The sequence below is a fragment of the Acanthochromis polyacanthus genome, chromosome 4 (genome assembly GCF_021347895.1).
Source record: "Acanthochromis polyacanthus isolate Apoly-LR-REF ecotype Palm Island chromosome 4, KAUST_Apoly_ChrSc, whole genome shotgun sequence".
Lineage (NCBI taxonomy): Eukaryota > Metazoa > Chordata > Actinopteri > Pomacentridae > Acanthochromis > Acanthochromis polyacanthus.
In genome coordinates this window covers 33,811,532-33,828,327 of record NC_067116.1, presented here as the reverse complement: position 1 = coordinate 33,828,327, position 16,796 = coordinate 33,811,532, and the positions used below count along the sequence as shown (strand labels likewise).

The following is a 16,796-nucleotide window of genomic DNA, read 5'->3' as shown; positions in this document are numbered from 1 at the left end:
GTTGATTTACAGATGAGGAGGGTGAAGGGCAATAAAGACACTTGCCATGGCAAACATTACATTAGAATTACATAGATTATCTTTAAATACACAAATCAGAGGAGTAGAAGTGTGAACTAATGTATGGGGAAATTGCACCATCTTGTGGCAAATACATGCAGTTAGGTACAGCAGTAAATAGCAAAAATACTTACGGAGGCAGCCTTGCAACATCACAAAGACAATAAAGACACAGACAGAAAGGGTAGATGCATATATCTACAGAGAAATAAAGAGAAGGATTTAAATAAATCATCACATTTTCTTCCTCAAAATAGCTGTCTAACTTTCATGTCTGACTTGTGATCAAAGCTACATTTTCACAGATTTCAATAATTAATGGTCGATCAAATTATGAAAGGAGGATAATGTAGTGAGCGAGTACAGCTTGCAGTGTGTTGAATTTCTCTCTTACTACATACTGTAATAGTCGATTGCCTCATGCCTACCAAGAAGAGCTGTGCACCGTTCTGAGTCATTCTCCTCAAGGCTTTTCCCATCTGGAGTCTGAGCAGAGTTAAAGAACAGGGCGTTACTGCCTCTTCAGCCTCCGTATCCACACATCTTAAAGACAAAAAATGGAAACTGTGTTACAGATGATAGTATCATCAGCCTACACACTTTGTTCAAACAACAGTAAATGCATGACATTAAAATGATGAATGCTGTCAATGAGCAGACGCGGGGGTCCAACATAAACGTATTAAGCATTAACATCTGCCAACCGAGTTTGCATATTTCCATTCTTACTAAAAATGAGAAGAGAACAGCAGCACCACTCTTAAGTAAAATATATAAGCTATCAGCAAACATCCAGTAAACTTAGCTCAACACAAAAAAATGGAAACAGACGGAAACAGCTAGTACAGCTGTCGAAATCTGCCAAACAGTTTTTAATTATACCTTAATTTTTAAATCAGTACAAAGAACAAATTGTTTATCTAGCTACTGAGTTGATTTGTGTCTAGTCTTTGTGCTAAGCTAAGTTAGCAGGTCGCTGCAGATATCCACATAGTTTACCCAACAGACGTAAGGCTGTTTTCCAAAGCATAAACGCGGGACAGGTGTATGATGGCACAAACGTTTACAGGAACATTCTGCTTACCGGCCCTTTTAGCCTCTCTGTTTCCACTGTGGTGTAAGATTCAAAAAACTTGACTACAACATTAACTCTCAGGATACCAAAAAAATAACAAACAGTAGATACTGTAGAAAACATCAGCATGGAAATACAGCAAGGGAGGGTTTGTTATATAGGGTACATTCTATGTTATTTAATTGCAATGCTAGAGAAAAGACACTCAATGAAGGCATCAAGAAGAGTGGAAATACGACTGCTTGACATTGACTGACAACAGGAAGGATAAAAGGTATTTCTCCAAATTTTATACAATCGCACAAAACAAGCAACATTTTGTGGCAAATTTTGTGGGTGACTTGTAGCGAAGTCATCCGTTTACCAAAAAATGTTGTTACATTTGCCAGTGTTGTCCACTAGGGGCAAATTTCTGGCAAATGTTTTTGACAGTAATGACAAGTACTGGAAAATATATTCACATGTACATTGTTTGCTACCATAATTTGCCAGTAGTGCTAAACTTCTCATGGCATTCTAGTTAAAAAAAAAAAAAAAAGCCCTTACAAAATTCAGCAGCTTATGTTTGCCAGAAAGTTAGATGGCAATATTCTTAGTTTTTCAGGTTACTGGCAGACAGTTGTCGTTCATCTTCAGCAATTTGGCTACACATTTGAAGCACGGTCATATTTTTTTATATGTAAACTTAGATTTGTGGCAAACGTACAGTGGAGTGTTGCCAAACTTTGCCAAAAAACTTATGGCAGGTTTTCAGCAATCTCATATTTTATTTATGTAGTTTCAGCACTGTAGTTCAGGAGTGATTTTCTTGGTACCTCTATGGTGTGATTATGAGAATGAATGGTTTTCTGTTTGTGCTGGCCCTGTGACTGTCCACAAAGTTAGCCAAACCTCCATCTCAAGTTCTCTCCAAATCTACTTTGCATTTGCAAATAAGACCTTCAGGCAAACTTTCAGCAACATGGTCAAAGGCTCACCAAAGATGTCTGGTAGAAACCTTAAATTTGTATACTGGACTCATTTACAACGACAAAGCTTTCTGTGGAGATCTACTGGCAACATCAAATATCAAACATTTATATTCTTGGAAAATAATCATAGAAGAGGTTGTTGGAATTTTTGGTATGTTTTGTTTTCGGTGAACCAACATAGGAGTCCAAGTGATAGTGAATGTGTTTAGCAGCTGCTACCATTAGCAGAATGACTTTAAAATGTGACTCTTGGCCATATATTTGCTTGCCATGAGTTACAGAAGAAAATTGATATGACCCATGTCTGTATGGGAAATAAATAACTATCAAAACGTAGCACAGAGCCAAGCCTTCATATTTTCGTTAAAGAACAGTAGAAACATGTCAGAGTTAGTCTCCTTCTACAACATACTAGAAAGTGCCCTGGGTTGTTGAATACGTGCTAACACTGGCCACTCTAAAACACCGATTGTCTTCATTCATTGTAGTGTGAATGGATTATTTTAAAAAGCACCTTTTCAAGATCTTTTCCATCACAGTATCCAGCTCATCAAGATGTGACATGTTAAACAGTCCGTGGATGCTCTGAGGAAGACTGTGTCCTTGTTGTGCCAAAACAACCAAGTTGTACATTCCCTGTGAGTCAGTGTGAAAATAAAATCATAACAAGAGGTTGATGGGGTATTCACTGAGAAAGTCTCCAAATAATAACACTGTATAATGCTGTTTGTTGTTTTTATTGCGGTGGGCCTGGGCCCGTGGAAGTTTAATTAAGTTTATCATAGGGTGATGAGATTACAGCCCAAGTAAATCTGTCACCTGAGGGCTGCCTGCTAGAGCCGCTCTGCCATACATTGATATGGCCTGCTCAGCCAAGGATAATGACTCCTCTCGTGTGCTGGAGGAAGAGTAGTAGTAGTAGTAGTCTCCCATTTTCAGCAGAGCTATAAAAGAAGATAAATACTTGCTGTTCAGTGACCAGATTGACAGGGAGAGAGGGAGGTTAAAGCAAAATGAAATGAGATGAACTCACCAGATGGATGGGGATCATGGTTTAATATAGAGTAGTTATGATATCTCCACTGACAATCATATCTGAGGTTCAGTTCCTGCATTTGGGAGAATGATTGCACAGTGAAAAAGAGCAGAGGAATGATGAAGGTTATGTTATCAGCGGCTAATAATTTCCCTCTGGCTTTCTTCTTTTAGTCTGTGACAGAAATTGTGTGCAATTTGTTCATCAGCTGCCATCAAAACTCCAATTATGAGACACTGATTGCAGAATTGTGCTTAAAAATCAGATTAAAGGCTCAGGCGGTGTTTAGTTTAAAGACGGGCACAAAGCATTAAAAGCACACACCTCACACAGGTGTGCAGTGTTGCTCTGGGCCAAACCCAGACCAGTTTCAGCTGCCAGGACATACTTCACAAATGCTTCCTGCCTGTTGGCAACACAATAAAACACATTTTAAAACAAATAGTACCGACCAGAGGAAATGATTAAATGAGGACAATTGAAAAGTAATTGAAATTAATGTCCCTACTGAGTGCCCTGGAGGTAGGCCTGAAGAGCCTCTCTGACCATAAATCCAAGGTATCCATTCTGCTCACAAACCTTTTTCAGCATTCTGTGCAGAGGGCAAAGGACGGCTGATGAATTATGGAATATAATTTACAGCCCATAAACGGAAAATATTTTAACATGATCCAAAAATAGCTTCGGATTTGTTGAGGTCATCCTAAAAAAAGCAGCAACAGCCGCAGGAGGAGCTTCTTTAAATTCATAAGACACCAGAGGAACATTGGTAAGCAGAATCTCTCTGTGCCAGACAATAACACGGTGACAGTGGCTCTTATTTTTAGATATGCAAATACTGGTTTCTGACCTTGAATTAGCCACTGTCATTGAAATTAGATGCCACTGAGCTGCAGGCTACAGTGCAACAGCCCATAACAAAGCTTTCTTCACCAAGCTAATGAAAGCCTCTTACATCACAGCCCTCTCCACATCCTGAGACACCCCTTCCAGGCTTCCTGTCGAAAGGTACCACGCAGCCTCCACTGTTGCAGCTACATGGCCAAGCTGAGACGCATTCAGAAACTGCCGGAATGCAGCTCTCTGTGGATCACACGGAAAAAAAATATATCAGCTCACTCATCACACCTGGAGAGTGACAAAAATACATTTCTGAAGGCGTGGAAATCAAACCTCATCCTTCCAGGGTCTGTCTGGATTTTTCCCACTGAGATAATAAATTCCCAGGTTGAACATCCCGTCCTCACTGCCATTTAAAGCAGCTTGTTCAAAGTATTTCACTGCATTTCTGTGGTCGTTCAAAACAAGCCCATGGTACCAGCCTAAACCATTCAAGGCATTAATTGAGCCCTAAAGCAAGGAAACAGACACTGCTATTCATAGTGAACACACATACTGTAAACACACCGATTGATTGCTACATGCTCACCATTGCCGCTGCTTTTTTCAGCAGCTGAAAACCTCTGGTGTAGTTTCTTTTCACTCCATGGCCCTGAAGGAATCAACATCAATCAGTGAATCAATAACTGTCAAAACAGAGGCAACGCACACACAAACAATCACACAGATGTACACACAAAACACCCAGTGTTCGATTCAATCATAAAGTAGGTTGAGTCTTTATAATCTCACAGAACCTTCATCAGGAGGATGGAGTAGTCGTACATCGCAGAGGGATCCTTCATTTGCATGGCACTTCGTTCAAACCACTTCACTGCGGCTGCTATGTCTTTTGAGAGTCCATTTTGTCCCCAGTAAAGCATTGTTCCCATGCGTTTCTAAAGTTAATAGACTTTTTATTAGACGGTTCTGGGCACTGACTCGGCAACTGACCACAACGGACAAAATTAAAGCAGTAGTGAACTCTTTCTAAGGTTTTATACATCTTCATTAGAAAACCATATCATCCCTTTAAAAGTCAGACTAGCTTTATAAATCACACATACCTGAGCTTCTATGTCTCCTCTTTCTGCTTGATATTTCACATACTGGAAGACATCATTAGTCTCATCTATCACACTGTTTAAATCCTCTTCACTGCTTAAATAGATAGATTCAAGTGTGCTTTGCTTTGGGAAAAAAGAAAAAGGATCATTGTTAATAAAACACTTCTATTACCACTTCTGCTATGAATAATAATATTGCATACCTCATAGTTTCACTGCTTTGTTACTGTCACCATTAGAATTATCATTATTACACTTGCTAGCTATTGCTATGAACACAGCTCCATCTACTAGAGCAAAATAATCATTCGCTTGTCTCATTTATGGCCATCTAATGAATCTAAATCCAATATTCAGTCACTTTTAGCTCTGTTTTTGGTTTCAAGCACTTCCTGAGGAAAACATTTTCTTTAGTTCAGTTAGCTTTCCTCCTGAAACCAGCACTAGCTAAAACATTAAAATCATCTAAAAAGTGAGCTGAAATTTGCAATAAAGCTCTCTAAAGCTGTGGGGAAATGCAGATTTGCTATAGTTACTTTAAATATATGACTCACAGTGGCATCAAAGGTAAAAACAGACTAAAAAAACAAACCTCAGGTGTTATTCATTTAACTAATCTCCACTAATCTGTTTCAACCCTGTCTCCAAAAAGTTATGTCCCCCTACAACTAAACTGCATTATCATTTATACCTTGTGACATACCAGGAAAGGCATTTTGTTGAATGAGCCACAAAATCCATGTAGTGTAGTAGGAAAAGAAGGAGGGATGAGTCAGCTGCAGGATTGTAATCCAGAAGACTTAGATTCACATAGCACATGGGGCCTTTATTTTTAGACTTAAGTTTGGTTTTCAGTTTCCACTCAAAGCTTGGTTACATTTAGGCAAGAAAACTACGTAGTTCGATTTAGAAAAATATCACACTTTGGTTGGCACTTTCACAACAATACGTGTTTGAAACTTGGTTAAATGTAGGCACAAGAATTACTTGACACCGTTTGTTTAAAATAGAACTCTTTCACACCGTGCTTGAAGCTTTTCCTTCATCTGCCAATTTGAAACATAATTGCGATACGTTATAAACAAACATAATATGGCAAAAAATATGTTTTCTTCAAAACATACCTGAGAATGCAATTGTATAGAAAGGTAGACAGGGCTGCATTAGTCAGGACTGTGTGGGTGTGGTTTGATGAGATCTGAGTGACAGCTGTGCTTGTGATTAAAATAGTGTTAAATCCTGATCGATACTCTGAAGCACACATTGTCACCTTTTTTAAATTGAGCTTGGCCATCTTTAAACCAGCCATCTGAGCACTTCTGACTGTCTTTCAAACAAAACAACACAGACAGAAACAGAAAATAGAAAATAAGGTTTCACTGCCTTTAATCAATATCGGTTACGGATGGGTGGTCGTACTGTCACCTACTCTGGACCTTAGAGAGCTTCTCAGCTGGTCTAAATGCCGCAGATAAAATTTTTGCTACTAGACCTGAGAACAATTGTTTTCTTGGTGCATTGGCTGCCTATTCAAGCTGCAGCGACAGTAAGGTATCGCTGCTGTTTTAATGCACTTCTGTTAATTAGATCCAGCTTATTTACATACTCAGAGAATAAACAGGAAATCAGTCGGAAGTAGTCTCAAAGCGGGGTGCTTATCTTTGGAGTGCTCTCCCCCTATCCCTAGGAAATCAAACTCATTCCCATTTTTAAATGAAGATTTAAGACCTACCTATTCTCTATGTACTGCAGCCTCCTCTGATCCAGCTGGCTGGACCAACAAACATAGTATTAATCATATTTTGGGGACTTTAGGTTTTGCAACACTGCTGCCATGGGCTGGCACACACACATGTACACAATGTGTGCATGTTTGTGTGAATGCATTTGTGCGTGACTGGTTTTTTTTGTATTGTGCATATACTTTATTTATCTATGTTTTGGACATCTGAATGAAACTTCACACTAATTTTTCATGTTTATCTGTTGCAGAGAGATAGAAAGAACCACTCACATATCTGCTTAATTAGCTTAGCTTAGTGTAAAGAGTGAAAACAACCAGTCAGGAAATAACAAAATCTGCCTCCTGTCCTTTTTTACTTTTACTAATTCACATCTAATATCTAATTTGTTTAATCTCTACAAATACAACATGCTAAAAACACCAAATTATGGTTTTACCATAGACTATACTCAAAAGACAGCTACAGCAACCATGAAGCTACCCACTGGTTTATGAAGAAACATTGTGAAGTTTCTACGTCTCAGTTTTGCCATCTTGTTTTTTGCAACCGAATATGATGAGTGACAATCAGATATGAAACTATAAGGACACTACTAGTGACAACTTCTCATTTACAAGGTAGCCAAATCTTAACACATAAACTACTACTACTTTATCATCTTTTTCACTCTCAGTGGGGCTATAATTTACAAACAGAACATCGCATTGTATAGCAAGTAGTTGGATTCTGTAGGGTGACATACCATTCTTGAGTTGATGTACGGAGCAGTGTGAAAAACGCAAATCCAATGAAGAAAAGGGCTATTTCTTTTTTTTTTCTGTCTTTATGCTAAGCTAAACTACACTAAACGGCTGCTGACTGTTGCTTTATATTGAACAGATGGCTATGAAAGTGATCTCCATCTTCTTACCTTAATCTCGCCAAGTTATTGATTTCTGTTATTTAAACATACCTTAGTTTCATGTACGTTGAAAAGGTCAGTGCTGCTTTGTGCTCCAACATTGGAATAGTAGCTATAGGCCATGTCCATGTCTTTAGGAAACCCATCAATTCCTTGCATGTGTTTGTACCCTGCATGCATCAGGGCAAAGCGGTCATCACCAGAGGCGCCAATCAAACTAAAGACATGACCCTGGAACAAAGGGAGGTCAGAATCATCAGTCACTATTACAGAAGTGACTTCAGATGTGATAAAGTGGCAATTAAGATACAAGGAAGGCATTGACCCAACCTGCTGTTGATTGGCTGGTTGTCCCAGGAAAGAAAGGTGGATGGTAGCCAACAAAAGAGACGCTTTGTGATTCCCAAAGCAGGAGGATACTTTTAATAAAGAAACTGATTTGGATGTGATTTTCATTTGAGACTTATCCACAGGGAACACTGTGCCAATGACCTCCTCAAACAAAATACTTCTGAGGTGTTTCATATCCAAAGTTCCTGCAGAAAACAGATAAATGTGTAAGCTGTATAATATATCTCCTCTTTGATCAGTGTCTTAAACAGTGCAAAAATCTATAACACCTGTCCTGATCTCTTCCTCTTTTGCTTGCAGGAAATGAAAGAGTGTGTTGTATTTTAGTTGTCTTCCCAGTGTCCATGCTTGTGTGCAAGTTTTCTCTTTCTCTTCAAACTGACCCCGCAGTCGTAAGAAGTCAAAAGTACAGATACCTGAAATAAAGCAGAAAAGGCAACCATGGTAGCAGTATTCCTATCATTCTCTACAGGTGTGCTGTTGTTGCACTGACACCCTTGGTATGAGATCTGTCCAAGGTTTCTCCCTGTAGAATGGTTAAAACATGGCTTTTATAGAACTTGTCAAAATAATATTTCACCTTTGTTGGCTGGTGACAGAAGATGACTCTTGGTTACTTCTTGCAGAAAAGCTTTTGTAAATGCTCTTATTTCACGGCACTCCTGATGAGTCCTCTCCAGTTCAAGTAATATTGACTGGGGTTGAAGAGCATTTTCAATCTGCGACAAAAATAGAACAGTATTTGAAACTGGCATTAAAGTTCATGCCCATTCATTGATTTAGCTCTTTAAAACTCATCTCTGTGTATCAAAGGTACAAATTAATATTTTTGGCCATGAAAATAATCCCTTCTTGCTTTAAAATGGCTTAGATGTAACTCTGCACTATTCCATCTTCATATTTACACAGTCCCTGCCTCTAATTTAATGAACTCTTTCCAACTTTCAGCAGCTATGCTCAAACTTCTCGACACTACGTTTAGACAAGTTGTAATGTTGGAGTAATTCAGCCGTACATGTTTGAACAAAATAAAAAAATTCTAAAGTAGAATAATGAAACTCTGGCTGTGTGTATTTTTGAGACTGTGATCGGTATGCTGCAGTTCTAATGTGGAAATATTTAGTCGTGGCATGGACTGTTTTTTTCACTCTTCATGTGTCTTCTAGTATGTAGAAAACACCATAGAGACATTCTAACCAGGTTTAAAAAAAACAGACAGATTTTCTGACAGATTTTGTATTAGTCACAAAACAACATAACAATTTTAGATTTATAATCAGATGAGAAGGCACATTACCTTTTTGTTTCCAAAGCGGTAGTATTTTATGGGCCCAAAATACCCATGTATGCCAGATATGAATTTGCCTCCTCCAATACCAAAGTATCCATCTGTGTCATCATAGTGGATACTTCCCTGAAACCTAAAAGATATTAAATACCACTGAAAAAAGCAATCATCATCTTTGCACGCAGAACAAAAATGTAAATGCAGCATGTAATATTTTATTAAATTCTCTCCAGTTGTTTGAACATGTAAGTTGTTGTTCTAACACACGGCATCTCCACAACAGAATTGACTTCATGAAACAATACAGTACTCACTATAGTAAAAACGATAATGGGCACATTGAAAGTGGGGTCACTGAATGGACATCGCAAGTTAGAAACGAGCGTGTCTACCGTTTGATCGTAGAGTGTCCCATAGAGTTAATGAGGTTGTCAATGTTGTCTTGTGCAATGTTGTTCCACTCGTACTGAACTGTTTGGTGAAGTTGCTGGAGGGTATTTTGGGGGACAGGCTCACGTTGTTGGACACTTCCATCCAAAGCTGTCTGAAACGATTTCTTACACAACAAATGGTGGAGTTGTGGACATTCAAGTGCATGACTGCAGCTCCTAATGACACGCCAGCATCCAGCACGTCAACAGCTTGTTCTCTTCCTTCTTTTCTTTTCTGTGGCGCCAAGCCATTTGAATAAAGCTGCATTTGAAGGCAAATTCTAATAGTGACTGGTCTCACAGGACTGTCTGGTAGTCACACTGTCTGATCAATATCCTTTAAAGCCCCACCTGTCTGCTGTGTGGATTAAGTCAACGGTCAAACATCTATTTTTTTGTTTTGCTCAGTATTCAGTATTTTTCTTTTGCTGTTACTGGACTAATAGCTGCTGAGGGCAACAGTTGTGTCTTGCATATTTGATAGCAAAATGTCTTACTCAAAGGCAGATCTGTGGGTGTCATCATCCCATGTTGTATCCAGCAGCACCTGAAAGTCAGACATAACAATGCATGAGCTCAGAAAAAAAAACACCTACTCAGCTGTGAATGACTTCAAATTGCCACTGCAATTGCCTGGAGTTTCCCAGCTGGAAAGGAAACCATCTTTCAGGATCTTACAGCTGGGAAACAAAGTCAAGGCATCAAAAGAAAAAGGATGACTAGAAGACATATCCTAAAGCTACATTTTAATTTCTATGTCTTGTACCACCACCCGGAGGCGAATACTGGGGTGCTATACCTTCGAGTCCTGTATGTAGCAGTCTAATCTGATCCATTTCCACAGGGGCAACACTAGACCAGCTCGGAAAGCTTCATCTTCTCCTCCTGTCACTTGTGCCTGAATTACGACGTCCCCTACACAGGAGACATGACAATCATATATTTCACCACAGGAGATCCAAAGCTCCTTATTAATACATTAGACAGTCTGTTCCACAGTCACATAGAACACACATCATCACTCACAATCATCTCATGATACCTCAGTCTAATCCCCAAACTTGTATTAGGTGTACACACAAGCTGCTGCAACCCACCTGTGTCTGTAAGCTGCATCAGAACGGAGCTGTATAAAATTTTCCTATCAATGTGATGGATGATCCCGCAGAGCGTCTGGTGACACCATTTCAGTAGGTAGATCCACACAGATAAGGTGACGCTGAAAACCAAGCATCGAAACATGATTTGACAAATCATTTCTTCACCCATTCAAGCGTGCGGTTAAATTTAAAGCGCTGTGCTGCCTGCTAAAAATGACTGACCTCGCTGTCTTTCGTTGACCGTAAATAAAAAGCTTATATGCTCTGGTGAAGAGGCTTGGTGAAGCTGTAAAGTCATTTATAAAGACAGTGAAGTAAAAGTGGAGTGTGTTCTAGCAGATGCCTGCACTGAAAGGGAAACAATCACTGACCTGTGGCCTGTCAGTCTGTTGATATACACACAAACCATCGCCGCTATATAGTGCACATCTGAAGCTTTATGTGCTGCTGGTGTCCACCTTTATAATATTTAACATAAAAAAAATCTGCTCTCTGCAGGAAATGCTTTTATTTTGCCGGGTTCACTTTCAAACAGAATAAGATTGAGATAAAATGAAGTAAATTAGATGTTCAACCTTGGCTTTGTCACAGCTTGAAGACGAGCTCTTTCTAGGTCTCCATTGATGAAAGGCTGAAATCTGCGGACCACTCCAAAGTTCTCACCAGTGCTTGCCAGAGGGAACTTCAACATATCGATTACATCTGTGCACAGGCAACACAGAAAAAGACCACATTCAATATTTTCCTTTAAAAGCTTTGTAGATAAAGATGCAGAGAAAATGACAATGTGATTAAGGGTCTGACCTGACTCATGTGGACACTGATGGATTGTGTTGCTGGTCATTTGCCACATCAGTGGAGCAGACCATGACGGGCACCCAGCGGGAGGTTTACTTGGCCGCTCAGAGAGTGGCATTATCTTTAGCACTTTGTAAATCCTCCACATGGAGCTGTGGTATGTGCTGACTAAACTGCCATTTTTAAAACAGTCCAGCCAAGCGCGAACTGTTACATCCCGGGTGTCCAAAATGTTCCTGTTGAAAAAGTCGCGTTGATATAAAATGGACGGAGGCAATCTGAGCAGCACCTGGTGGATCCTGTAGACCCGGGGCGTGCTGCTGATCCACTCCCTCCTGAAGACCACTAAATCTGTCTTCTTTAATGTGGACACCACCATTTCCACTGCGAGCCGACATGGCCTGGAGCATCGATACCGCACACGGACCACTGAGCCATCTACCACTTTGTCAGGGACTGAGTCAAACCCTATGTAATTGTCACGCAGTGTCTCATCACTGTGGGTCGGAATGGTTTGTAACAAACTCTGTCCCTGGGTGAAGTGAAAGAAAAAATTAAGTGAATTTAAATAGAAACAGGCAAGCGTGCAGTGTTTTTCACTCAAGCAAATTAATGCTCTATCTCTATGCTAGGCAGTGTACACACAGATTACAGAGCTTTTTCTTTGATTCCAACTGCCTGCTGCAACAGAAAACAAAACTACGAGAGCACTGAGAGGGCGCCAGAACTATAATGGAGATGTCCACAGAGATAAACAATGAGCTGAAACTTGTTAAAAAAGCTTTGTAAAATTAAGGGGAAGCCATAGCTTAAGGTGATAATTACAATAATTTGTAGTTTCATCACTAAAAGCATCTGCTTTCACATTATCATAGTGTTTTCAGTTGTCATTAAACACATTCTAATGATAAAAATATCAATTATAGCTGCTTTAAAGTACATTCATATAAAATTAAGAAAAGTGAGTGTTGATTTCATATTCAACAATTGATATCAATGCAATTAAAGACTGACAAAATTGCTTACCATTAGAACAGAAGCAGTGAGGACACATCCAAAAACGACACAGTGAAGCGCATTCATTTTGAGTTTTGTCTGGCTTGAGAAAAATTAAACCATAAAAAGAAATACTGATTCCTTGGAATTATTATAAATCCATTCAAGATTTAAATATTTTTATCTTTAAAATAATGTTGGCTCACAGCGTTTTAAACCAGGCTAGCGCACTTGACAAACAGGCGGCTGCTGTGAGAGCGTACACCCTCTGTAATGCAGGATTACCTGATATTCTGGTGTTGCAAGTCAACTACTTTGCATTAATTATCTTTAAAGGGCTAGTGCATAAGAGGGCTTGGTTAGATTTTCTCTGCTGTGCAACAAAAATGTTGTTTGATTTATTTTATTTGTGATTCTATTAGGGAACTTTCCATGCAAGTGATGCATCAAAGCGTAGAGTCTAACTTAATTTGATGTGCTCGAACCAAGGCTTTGACATCACCCTGCGTCCTCTTGGCCTACGCCCACGCAAGACTTTGAAGAAATCTGATCTGAAAAACAACCTGATATCGCAGCCAAAATTAATTACCCATGGGCTACTGACTTTTTTATGCTTCAAAGTCAAGGGGAATGAAGCATCGGTAATGCTGCTGATGGTTTGTTTTAGAGACCACACACATGAACATGGACTTGGTTCTCTATATAAAAGGTGACTGCTGCTAAAAGAAACTACTGCAGCTCTGGGCAGGGCACAAATCTTAACTAGACAAGAAATATGAACATTTGGGAATGGACCTGACTGCGAAAAACCAAGAGAGCATAATTTTTTTCTCTTTTTCAGATATATAAAACAAAAATCCTCACATTCAATGGCTTTACAGGATCTGTGCAATTTCCAGGACATTTTTCAGGACAGTCTTACCAAACTGTGTTTTTTGGGGACATTTGAAAAGAACACTGCGTGTGATTATGTGAGCAGTTTATCCACCAGGAGTAGCACAAGTCTGTTCAATTTTTACATACCAGCGGCTGAGTACCTAGATGAAAGTCCAATACAATTTGGGCAAATCAGCAACATCCAGAGCTCCAGCGCTATTTCATCTCAAGAATCCATCTTATCACCCTCCTCCTTGCCTACAAGCCTTCCTTTTGCTTCCTCCCAGTCTGTGCCTCTTCCCTTCCCCATGTCTCATGGCACCACCACCTTGGCTTTCATGTTTCAGGGTGGCGTTCTCGCAGCAGCAGACACTCGTTCCAGTTGTTCCGGCCTTGTGGCGTGTCCAGCCTCCCAGAAGATCCTGCCCATCCACAGTCACTTGGTGGGCACCACCTCGGGTACATCGGCTGACTGTGCGCTCTGGAAGCGGATTCTGGCTCGAGAACTGCGCCTTTACCAGCTCCGCCATGGCCGACGCTTGTCCACGAGAGGAGCTGCCAAATTACTTTCACACATGCTTCATCCTTTCAAGGGAACTGAGCTGTGTGTTGCTGCAACGCTGTGTGGGTGGGATGGAGGAGAGGTGGATGATGGATGTCATGCAGGTACAGTGATTGATCTCAGAGGTCGTGGAGGAACAACAAAGAGTGAAATGACTGACCAGGAGAAGTACTTAGATACCCTCAATGAAAAGGTCTCTCTGCCAGAAACTCAGAGTTCTACTTTTTCTGAGCAATACTTTGCGAGGAAGAAAGTAAGTTTCTCTGGACCCGGTCTGTTTTATGTATGCAGTGATGGTACTCGCCTGCAGGGAACGCTCTTCTCTGTGGGTTCAGGATCCCCTTATGCCTACTCAATTCTGGACCAAGGGGTTCGATGGGGTCTGACAGTGGATGAGGCCACATCAATAGCTAGAGAAGCCGTGTACAGAGCTACGTACAGGGATGCATACTCAGGAAACTGTGTAGACATCTATCACATCACCTCAAACGGATGGACTCGCAGGACCAGAGAAGATTTGAAAGAGGAATATTACAGAGAAAAGGAGAGGCGAAGACATGAGGGAAGGGGGAGACAGGACGTGACTGTGTCGGAGTAAAGACATGAAACAAACCAAAATGTCTTGAGAAAAGAAAAGGCAAACATAGGGGAGTATTTCGGAGAGACGTGATAGCGTCTTTGCAGCAGATACTAAATTAATGAAGAGGACAGGCAGTTGCATCCTTCAGGCTATTTCTCAAATGATTTGGGCATGCCTATTGTTCCCTCTAATAAACAGCTGATGTTTTGTTTGCGCTGATGATAAAATGTGTTCTAATGTGCACTGCTGGCTGGCATTTTGATTTAGATGTTAAAACATTATGAATCATTTCAAGCATGTGAGATAATTACTACCTACTCCTGCAAGTGGTGGAATCGCATAAACAGGGAGAAGCAGAAAATGAATAGTCCAAAAAAATCTAAATGTCTGGAGGCTGAAGGTCATAATGGATTGCCATGTGCGAGGGAACACATTGAGCTGTAGCAATAAACGGGCTGAAAGCTTGATTTGTGTCTGCTGTCAGATTACTTCTGAAGTTTCTTTGACACTTCAATAAATTAATGAATAAAAGAAATTTTGCTGAACGTGCCTGTTCATTTTGTTTGAGCGCCGCAGTCGTAAATTAGACATACCAGTAATTATTCAAGCGACAATGAGTCTGCAAAGGATTTTAGAGAGCTGCCCAGTGCTTGGCCACACCTTCTCAAACTTCAGCGAAGATATTTAAAGTGTGACGATGGAAGGTTTCCAAGGCAACACAATCCACCACATGAGAGTAGTTTTTTAGCATATGTGTTATACTACATGTCCAAATGCTTGAGCGGTGCATGAAGTCATGTCTCTACATACGGATATGATGAGTTCATTTCTGAGTATCATAATATATTGTATGTGACGAAGGTTTTAATAGCTCACATATGCATATGTGTGCAGTGGGCATATCTCTGTCTGATTAACAGTTTAAAATATATTACATGCAGAGATGCGTGACTGCAACATGAGCGGAGATATGCACTCGACTCGTACTACTGTGTGATTGACTGCAGCTGGGAGAGGAAGAGGGGGAAAGCCTCCCTTCCTCCCAAATCTCATCCATAATTCCCATCTTTGGAAGTTCATTAATGACAGAATTATTGAGCAAGAGGAAAGAAAAAAAGAAAAAAAAACAAGTGGAAACCGATTTGGTGGTCCAGATTCAAGAGCTCGCAGGAACAGACTTGAAGCTTTGTGTTTTGAAAAGAAGCAAGGACAGAATTATAAATCAAAGCTCGGAGCCTGCGAGCAGATGAACTGTGATTTGAGGGAGCAGTAGTTCTTCCTTTGCTTGGCCTCTTCAAAGCTCTTTGTTCAGTTTTGGCACTTTCTATTCCTAACATGCACACTCGAGCTGAGAACAGAACAAACTCTGCTGGATTTGACCAAAAAGTGAAATGTCACACATTCCGCTTTCTAAACTTACCAGACTACATCTGTTTTGTTTTTTTTATTTGTCTAAAAGAACTTACGAACACACGAACCTATCAGCCAAAAAGTTTGCCAAAAAGAAAAAAAATATCATGACAGCTCTTTGTTCTGTGCTTTAGAAATGCGCCTCTGCGTGCACCCGAATCCTCACTAGCAGATTGATTACTGCTCGGCTTTGTTTTGTGCTTGCTCAGTAGTTTTGGCATTAATAAACCCCACAGTACACAGCTGGGTACAAGGGATCTGAGGAGTGACCTTAGGGTGGTAAGTTTTCTTTCTAGTCGTATCGCTGAACACTTGTCTCATCACCACTTGTTTAAAGGCTCTCTTGATACGTTGTCATCAGACGGGGGATGATCAAGAAATGCGGAAAGGCTGCACTCAAAAGTGGCTGTGTGCAGAGGTGCTCAAATAGTGTCTCGCAGGAAGTACTGTTTCTAATCAAAAGAAAAGCATGTGCACAAAGCAAAGATGAAATGTATAAAAAATATATCATGATAGAAGGCATTATCCTATTACTTTGTCACAATATAGATTGTGATATGAAACCACCACATAGCTTAAGTAACTGTATCGAGAAGGATTGGGGTGATTTCATCTCCACTGAGAAATAAAAAAGCTGAAAAAAGTCCTTTTCATGTGGTGCAGAACTGGC

The 16,796-nt window shown here is 40.1% G+C and overlaps 2 protein-coding genes across 2 annotated transcripts; one reads left to right on the top strand and one right to left on the bottom strand.

Moving 5' to 3' along the window:
* Window positions 1-509: 509 nt before the first annotated feature.
* LOC110955360 (protein sel-1 homolog 3) lies at window positions 510-12,251 on the bottom strand. The gene is made up of 20 exons (XM_051947417.1): window positions 11,709-12,251; window positions 11,480-11,606; window positions 10,902-11,023; window positions 10,604-10,719; window positions 10,302-10,351; window positions 9,383-9,506; window positions 8,666-8,804; window positions 8,355-8,501; window positions 8,065-8,270; window positions 7,786-7,965; window positions 5,089-5,211; window positions 4,780-4,920; window positions 4,572-4,634; window positions 4,316-4,492; window positions 4,098-4,225; window positions 3,651-3,734; window positions 3,467-3,548; window positions 3,140-3,215; window positions 2,926-3,050; window positions 510-2,742 (listed from the first exon to the last, which is right to left on the bottom strand). The coding sequence occupies exons 1-20, from the start codon at window positions 12,079-12,081 to the stop codon at window positions 2,605-2,607; spliced, it is 2,721 nt and encodes a 906-aa protein (XP_051803377.1). The 5' UTR covers window positions 12,082-12,251; the 3' UTR covers window positions 510-2,604.
* A 1,299-nt stretch (window positions 12,252-13,550) lies between these two features.
* On the top strand, window positions 13,551-15,261 carry psmb11b (proteasome 20S subunit beta 11b). The gene has a single exon (XM_051947418.1). The coding sequence runs from the start codon at window positions 13,568-13,570 to the stop codon at window positions 14,732-14,734; it is 1,167 nt and encodes a 388-aa protein (XP_051803378.1). The 5' UTR covers window positions 13,551-13,567; the 3' UTR covers window positions 14,735-15,261.
* Window positions 15,262-16,796: the final 1,535 nt, after the last annotated feature.